General features: G+C 51.1%; 1 protein-coding gene across 2 annotated transcripts; it reads left to right on the forward strand.

Moving 5' to 3' along the window:
* Window positions 1-258: 258 nt before the first annotated feature.
* Window positions 259-7918, forward strand: LOC131559978 (regulator of G-protein signaling 16-like). Of its 2 annotated transcripts, XM_058808579.1 has the most exons (5): window positions 259-369; window positions 1504-1605; window positions 2241-2302; window positions 4153-4319; window positions 5737-7918. In XM_058808579.1, the coding sequence occupies exons 1-5, from the start codon at window positions 290-292 to the stop codon at window positions 5935-5937; spliced, it is 612 nt and encodes a 203-aa protein (XP_058664562.1). In that variant the 5' UTR covers window positions 259-289; the 3' UTR covers window positions 5938-7918. The 2 variants fall into 2 exon arrangements, with proteins under 2 accessions (XP_058664562.1, XP_058664563.1); XM_058808580.1 differs by lacking the exons at window positions 259-369; window positions 1504-1605 and adding an exon at window positions 1887-2123.
* Window positions 7919-8860: the final 942 nt, after the last annotated feature.

The following is an 8860-nucleotide window of genomic DNA, read 5'->3' on the forward strand; positions in this document are numbered from 1 at the left end:
GTTTTTTCCTGTTCCCGAGGAAGCGGCGATGACTGTGATGCTCAAGGACGAGCCTGGGCCTCCCACTCCCACCTCCCTTAGCAGCACACACAAACTTACCTAAGCTCTCCTCTTCAGGGGCGCTGCCTGAGCAGCTTTTGGTTGGCTGGAGGCTGCGGTGATGCTGGGTCCCCCTCCCCTCTCCCGGCCCATATAAAGCGCGGCTCCGCTCCACTGCCGCAGCCGCCAGCCCGGGACCGCGGGGCAGGTGGTGCCCGCATCCCCCTGCTGCAGCCCCCGGGAAGAGCCGATGAGTTGCTGGATGCCTGGGTGCCCAGCTCTCAGCATGTGCCGGGGCTTAGCCGCGCTGCCCATCACTTGCCTGGAAAGGTAAGGCGCTTTGGGAGGCAGAGGGGTCGCACCTGGACCAGCCTCTGCCGCCGCCGATGTGATGGTAGGGTAGAAACCGGGATGCGCCAAGTGATTCCTTGCGGCTGAATCCCTTCTGCTCCCCCAGAGGGGAACACGGAGGTGAAACCAGCGCAGGGAGAGAGAGAGGAGGATGGCCAGAGCTGTACAAACACACCAGGGCTCTGCCAACTTGCTCCGAGCTGACAGCAGCAGGAGTATTTTTGTCAACACCGCCGCACTGTTCAGTGACATGTTGCTCCTCCTGCCAAGCCTCCACACTGCCGGCTTGACATTTAAACCCTGATTTTTTTTTGTATGGGCGCCTGGGGACGCCCGAGTGAGCCGCGGGCACGCAAATAGCAGCTGGGCCACAGCACCTCGGGGCCACCCTGGGGACAGGCAGGAACCGCTTCTCCTGCCCTGCTGCTGCTGCCGACACCTCCCGGTAGGGAGGTGCCTCCTCCGTGCTTTCGCCGCGGGGACAGGCAGGAGCATCCCAGCCCCTGGCACAGGAGCATCCCAGCCCCTGGCACAGGAGCATCCCAGCCCCTGGCACAGGAGCATCACAGCCTCGGGCACGGGAGCATCAGTGCTGCCTCCCAAAGCCATGGGGTAGGTGGATGGCTCTGGCCTGCCCACGGCCTGCTGACAGGCTTCTGGGAGCCCAGGAGCACTCCAAAAATCAGAGCAGGGGAGCAGCAGCTGGCAGGCAGCAGTGGGATGCTCCCGCTGTGCCGAGAGGAAGGACATCGCTGTGTTTTTCCAGCGATTTAGGAGCAGCGGAGTGATGCTGGCAGAGTGGGGTGGGGAAAGGAACCAGGATAGCTCCGGGAGCTCGGGGGGGCTCCAGCAGCTTTTATCTGCCCCAGAGGAAAGACCGGGCTTTATATTCCATGTGTCTCTGCCTGGGAAGCGAGCAGGAGAAAACGCTCCCCCAGGCTTAATGCGCGGTTGCCAGGGAGCAGGAAAAGCAAGGGGGAAGCGTTTATTTCACACGCCAGAGAGCCAAGAAGTGGCTGAAGCCGGGGGCGAAGCAGGGGTGCAACCCCTGCAGGGGTGGGGGCAGCAGACTGATGGTCCAGAGATCCCATCTCACCCTTCCCTCCTTTCCAGAGCCAAGGATCTGAAGAGCCGCTTGGGCATCCTGCTTCACAAACCCGAGCTGGGACACAGGAGTGGGAGCTCCAGCAAGCTGCAGCTGGGCTCCAGGCGCAGGTAAGCCAAGCACAGCTCTGTGCCATTCCCGAGGGATGCTCCTGCCCATCTGCAGCACAGAGCACAGCTCCCCCTCCGTGTAGTCCCACCCAGGCGGGCCGGGAAGGCGGATCACTCCCCTGCTCCAGCGGCTATAAAACCCGGCAGGGAACGGATACTGTGGCATTAGGCACAGAGAGCAGGGCCCGGGTGAGACGCAGGGATCCCGCAGGGCTCCTGCCCTTCCTGGTGCCTCACACCAGCGCTGGGATCCCCGGGGAATGCAGGCAGCATTAAACACAGAACACTGAATATCAGTGCTGAGGGCAGAGGGTTTTCCTGCAGAGGAGACTCTGCTGGGCCAGCAGAAAAGGGCTCCTCTGAGCATCTCCTAAAGAACCTGCTGGACTCGTGTCAGCAGAAAAGGGCTTTTCTGAGCAGCCCCTAGAGAACCTCCTGGCCAACAGCATGGAGATGAGGTCGGGTGAGCCATCAGGGAAGGTGAAAGAAAGGGAGGAGAGAGGAAAGAGAGCCCACAGGTAATGAATGTTGGTCCCTAGCTTTGGTTTCCTGCTGAATGCTGCTGTCTCCCAGCTGAAGTGCTCCCGTCCCTCACCGCTGGACAGAGAGCCTCACATCCTTTTTGTCTTTTCCAGAAACTCCTCCCAAGAGGTGCTGGAATGGAGGGAGTCCTTTGACCAGCTCCTCAAGAGCAAAAGTGAGTAGCATCTTGTTTTCTTCTCTGGGTGAGAGCGCGTAGGACAAATGTACTCACAGTGAGCTGTATGACTGGAGTCAATGTAGGATGCAATTTTGCCTCCTCCTCAAATGAGGTGTTTGAGGGTTTAGAAAGAGGTCTCTTTCCTGCCCAGATCTGAGGCACAGGGCTCGTTGCCTACCCTTTCCTCCTGGCTGGGTGTGTTTGGGGGGCAGAAGTGTTGTCTCACTGCTGCCCTGGTTCAGGAGCACTGTCACGGGCATCCCCTGAGAAGCAGCCCACCAGGGGGAACGTCATGGTATTCCCAAAGCACCCCTTTCCCCACACTGGGGAGAAGGCAGCGTCTGCTCTGGGTGGCTGGTGGAAACAGCTGTGCAGCCACATCCCCTCAGGCTTGTTCAGACAACTGCATTGCTGCCCTCTGTCTGTCTGTCCTGTGCCTCCGGGGATGGCTCTTCCACAGGGAGCAGGAATTCGGCTGTTTGAGTAGATAACCTTGCCCTTTTCCTACTCTGGTATTAGCTGTGTGTCTGTGATGCACAGGGCTCCTGTGAGATGCTGTCTCCCCTTCCCTGTGCAGGCAGCTCCTCCAGACCCAGAGATGGGACCTCTTTTTTAGTCCCACACATCATCCTCTCCTTACACTGGGGTCTGCACAATGGCAGTCTCCAAAAACAGTTTTTACAATTACAGATTTGATAACTCAAATTATAATGAGAGCCACAACGAGATTGTTTGACTATAACAAGCCAAGACCTTGTAATTATCTCTTTACCTTTAAAAACCAATTACCTTGATTGAGCTTTGCAAAATTCAAATGGCAGAAGTGCCGAATTTTAGTCCAAAAGTAGCTGTCTACCTTAAAAGCTCTTCCCCAGCCAAATTTTAATCCTTTTAAGGTAGAAAAAAGTGGTTGTCTACCTTAAAAGCTCTTCCCAAGCCAAAGTCCTTCCATAGCACTAGTCTGGGGCCAATTGTATTTTTTTTCTAGTTGCCTTTTGCAGCTTTCCCAAAACCCTCTGATTTCATGGATTCCCACAATCATCCCCTCCTTACACTGGGCTCTGCACAATGGCAGTCTCCAAAAGCAGTTTTTACAATTTTTTATAATTGTTTTTACAATTTTACAATAGTTAGAGAGGATAACTCAAATTATGAGAGCCAAAACGAGATTGCTTGACTATAACAAGTCAAGACTTTGTAATTATCGATTTACCTTTAAAAAACGATTACCTTGATTGAGCTTTGCAAAATTCAAATGGCAGAAGCACCAAATTTTAATCCAAAAGTAGTTGTCTACCTTAAAAGATCTTCCCCAGCCAGACAAAGTCCTTCCACAGCCAAAATGTGGGGCCAACTGTATTTTTTCCATCTCCCTCACGTGCTGTGATGGCTAATGAGCATCTCTAAGCTTTGTAACTTAATCCACCCTCCCAGCACAGCTTTGAAATCCTTGCTGCAATTACTCTCCCATCCTCAGCATCTCATTCCCCCCAGATCTGGGCTGAGAAATCAGAACCAAGGCTCCTGCAGCGTTCCGATGCGTCAGCGCGCTTCTCCTTAGGTAGAATTAGCTCTTTCCCGAAGCTGTAAAGAAAATACTCTGAAGCCTCATTACAGAAAGGCCAGATAAATAAAACCAGAGGATTACTTGTCTGTGGGAAAGGATTTTATTGGAGTCCAGAGGCCAATTAGCAGTGTCTCAGAGGGTGGAATTTGCCCGGAAGGAAAGGAAATCTGTGGATGTCACGGTTTGAGCTCCCAGGGCAACGCTCCCCAGGCAGTGTCTGCTGCTGATCCTCTTCCCTCCACCTCCTTTCCCATTAACTGTTCTTCTCTCCCCTCCATAGGTGGGGTAAATGCATTCCACACCTTCCTGAAGACTGAATTCAGCGAGGAGAACCTTGACTTCTGGCTGGCATGCGAGGACTTCAAAAAGACCCGCTCGAAAACCAAACTGGCCTCCAAAGCCAACAGAATCTTCGAGGAGTTTGTCCAAAATGAGGCACCCAGAGAGGTGAGATCATTTTCTGTCCCATGAAATAGGGTGGGAAAGGAATAAAATATCCTGGTGGGTTTTATGAAAGTGCTGTTGGGTCAGTGGGAAGGTGTGCTCTTGTTCATGATCTAACATTGTGTGGTCCATCACATAATGTTGGAACAGAAATTGAGTCTAACTGTGAGGTGTAGCAGGCACAGAGCCTGCAAGGCCTCCTTGGCAGTCAGTTGTCTAAGATAAGAAATGCCTAGTCATGATTACTGTACCAAAAGAAGCCCCTCTTTCACCTTTGGACCCTTGTTATCTCTCTGCAAGATGATAGGTCACTTTCACCTTGACCCTTACTATTGGACTGATTCCCAAAACCCCTATATCCTATAAAAACCCCTATTTCTGCCCAGTTTAAGAGGTGTCACTGAGACCCTTGGCAGAAGCTGCCAATAAAGACATCTCTGTGGAACCTCATACAGCCTTCTCCTCTCTCTCCCTGCATCTGCCAAAGGCACTTAGCAAGCAAAGAGCTGAAAATCACAATTGAGCCAAGAATCACTAAAGAGCTGATCTCATGGGGTGTTTGGGATGTTTGTGTTTCACCCCAGGATGCAGTGAGAGATGAGAATTTGACTCCATGTTCTCAGAGGCTGATTTATTACTTTGTGATATTATATCATATTAAAAATGCTATACTAAAATTATACTAAAGAAAGAGAAAAGAGACATCAGAAGGCTTAATAAGAATGATAATGAAAGCTTGTGACTGACTCCTCAGAGTTTCCGACACGGCGTGCTGAGATTGGTCATTAATTAAAAGCAATTCACATGGAACCAATCAAACATTCACCTCTTGGTAAACAATCTCCAGACCACATTCTAAAACAATCAGATAATTATTGTTTTCATTGTTTTCTGAGGCTTTTTAGCTTCCCAGGAGAAGAAATCCTAGCGGAGGGATTTTTTCAGTAAATATGACAGTTACAATCTCACTTAAGAGCTGAGCTTGCTAAAGTTGCCAGTGGCCCTGGAGCCTGCCTGAGGGGCCTGGACAGGTTGAGCTTAACTGGACTTCACTGTCTGGGACACCCATGGCAGCCAGGCTTGGGAAGACCCCAAAAACCCTAAAGCCACATTAGTGAAGGGATATAAAGGTTTGTGAGCATTTTCATCTACATCTGAAGGCCAATTAAAACCAGGTTTTGTCCTCACATAGAAGAGGAGCTAACGTTTGTGCCCGGACAGGTTGTGCTTAGCTGGACTTCACTGTCTGGGACACCCATGGCAGCCAGGCCTGGGGAGACCCCAAAAACCCTGAAGCCACATTAGTGAAGGGATAGAAAGGTTTGTGACCATCTTCATCTACATCTGAAGACCAATTAAAACCAGGTTTTGTCCTCACATATAAGAGGAGCTAATGTTTGTGGGCGCTGCTGCCTTGCAGGTGAACATTGACCACGAAACCAGGGAGATCACCCGCAAGAACCTCTCGGGGGCCACCTCGGCCTGCTTCAACGAGGCGCAGGCCAAGACGCGCACGCTGATGGAGAAGGACTCCTACCCCCGCTTCCTGAAATCCGCCTCCTACCAGGACATGAGCAGGCAGGCTGCCAGCCGCGGCACCAGCAAGCGCTCACACACCTGACCTGAGCCAGGGGACGAGCCAGGGGGCCAGGAACAGGGTGGGACATGGATTGTGAGGGCTGAGGCCTGTGTGGCGGGGGTCCGGCTGAAGCTGTGGGGTTTTAGCAGGATCCCCAGCACCCTGAGCGCTTCAGGAGCCGCTGGACATGGCATTCCTCCCTCCCTGGGGGTGGGAGCCCTCACAGCTGGAGACCTTTGCCACTGCAAACATGGAAAGAAATGGGGTTTGAGCTGTGAGTGCACCTCAGCTCATTCAGAGAGGGGATTCCCCTGAGCACCCACACAACCCAAGAGCTCCCACCTGCTCTCTGACCGGCGTAAAGCAGCACAGGACCTGCCACTCCCTGCTCATAGGGAATGGCCAGGATAAAAACCCTGAGACTACATGGCAATTTCAGCTGGAGCGATCCTGAGCCTGCATTCTCCTGACCCCAAGATCCCCAGCACCCTGAGCGCTTCAGGAGCTGCCAGGCCACATTCCTCCCTCCCTGGGGGTGGGAGCCCTCACAGCTCAGCTGGAGACCTTTGCCACTGCAGACATGGAAAGAAATGGGGTTTGAGCTGCGAGCCCAGCTCAGACTCAGCTCATTCAGAGATGGGAATCCCCTGAGCACCCACAACCCAAGAGATCCCACCTGCTCTCTGACCACCACAAGCAGCACAGGACCTGCCACTCCTGCTCACAGGGAATGGCCTGGATAAAAACCCTGAGACTTTGTGGCAATTTCCACTGGAGGAATCCTGAGCCTGCCTTCTCCTAACCCCAAGATCCTCCAGCTGTGTGCTATGCATGCTCTGCATTGAAGTTTCCACCTCCTTCCAGTGCAGTGACATTTTCGTCCCTCGCTTGAGCTCCACGACCTTCAGATTGCACCTAATCTTAAGTCATGTGCGTGACATTTTATCCCTGTTATTGTTATTTATTTCATCATTATTGTTATTATTATTATAGCTATATTTATTAGAGCAGCACTGCTGAAAGCACACATGTGTATACCTTGCTCTGAGGAGCTTGTAAATGAAATTATTTTAGCTGTTGTAGCACTTAGCATGCCTCCCACCTTTTCTGTATAATAATTTGAGAGGACCAGACAGATTTGTAGCACAATTTTGGAGCAAGGTACACCAGTAGCAGCAGGGAGAGCTGCTAGAGAGTTTGGATGGCAGTGCAAGGATGCTTTGCAGGCCATGCTGTTCCCTCTCTCCCCTTAAAGGTGTGGACGGCATCTCAGCAGCTTGTCCCAGGCAGGGAACAGAGAGGTCAAACAGGCACTTTGGTGAGCATCTCTATGGGAAACTTGATTTTCACACATGGGAGAGAAAAACCAGGGCTTTGCCTGGGTTTATAATTGGGCTTGGTGTTCCCTTGGATGGTGAAACCAGTCTGCAGCCACAGCACTTTACCAGAAACCCATGGAGTGAGTGAAACCATCCTGTGAATTCAGTGACTCAGGGGGTGGCAGGACACATCACCAGCCCAGACCTGGGGGCAGCTCTTCAGAAAGTCCCTCTCAGCAAGAATTTTGGGGTCCTGGAGAGGTGAGGGTCCCACTTGGCAGCAATGGTGGGTGATGTGGAGCCTGTGCTGGGTCCTGGGGAATGTGCCAGCAGCACTGCTCCCTGCTGAGAGCTGCTTTCCAGGGCTCTGTTTATCCCCAAAGACCAAACCTGGAGATCGTTATCCCACTGGTACTCACTCCTTGCCAAGGGAACTCTCTTTTGCCCCCCGTCTCAGCACAGCATCCTTTGGGCTTTTCACAGCTGCTTGAACAGAGCAAGGGACCAAAGACCAGTTTGGGGATGTTACTCTTGAGTCCTCTTCCACCACCCCCATCCTGGTCCCATCTCTGAGCCTCTGGCTGTTGTCCTGGCTGTGTTTACAGGGAGATATCAGCTGCTTTCTTATTTATTATTTATTTTTACAACTGGAACCATCTTTGCTGTGTAACTGAAGTGAGCGATGCACAATGGTCTGTTCTCATTGCTGACGTAACGTTGTCATTACAAAATAAAATAAAATAAAATGAAATGAAATAAAATGTAAACAGCAAAATATCCTGACAACATGGGCTGGGTCTTTATTTTTCTGGTTGTGGACTTTCAATTAAATTTTACATTCTAATTCTGGATACTTTGCAAAGCTGCTTGTGTTGGGTGACTCAGGGGGCATTTCCAGTCACTTTAAAAGTGACAGTGTCAGGGGCAGAAGAGGAGGGGGGGAAGACTTTTGAGGCATAAAGCTTTGTGGCATTTGGTTTATCAAAGAAACCTGAGTGATTCATAGAAAGCATGAAAGCAGAAGTGAAGCTTTGAATATATGAACTGCCAGGGTATTCAGTGCTGCTTATATTGCTCATCATTTCTGAGCCCTTTACAGGACTGCAGTTCCCAATATCTGCTCAGTATTAGTAAAAACACAAATGTCATAAAATTAAGAGGATGCTGGGAAAAAACCCTGCTTTTGGGTCACTGACATAAAAAATACTTGATTTTTGTCAGTAACACACCTGATGATTGAATCCATTGACAAGGGGGGAACTCTCTGGTATCAGAGGGGTTAAAAAGATATCTTATTCTTGTGCAGAGTGAGGTCTGAGCAGTCCCCTCAAATGCTCTGGGAGGGGAGGGGAAGTTTGCATGGAAAGAGCTTTCCATGGAAGCACCCAGGACTGGAGAGGAGCAGCCCAGTGCAGCTCGAAGAAGTGCTTGGAATAAAAACCCAGCAAAAATATGGTTTTATTTCAGTTGCCTTCTTTCTATTTATTGCATGTTCTGGAAGCCAAAATTAACTGGCCTGCGTCAGCAGAGTGTGAGAGGGCTGGTGAGGAGGAGCTGGAATCCCAGGGAATAACTCAGAATGTGCATGTTCCAAGGTGTCACTAGGAGCATGTGGAAAATGCCAATCACTTGTTTTTAAAATTTTA

The sequence above is a fragment of the Ammospiza caudacuta genome, chromosome 7, assembly GCF_027887145.1.
Source record: "Ammospiza caudacuta isolate bAmmCau1 chromosome 7, bAmmCau1.pri, whole genome shotgun sequence".
Lineage (NCBI taxonomy): Eukaryota > Metazoa > Chordata > Aves > Passeriformes > Passerellidae > Ammospiza > Ammospiza caudacuta.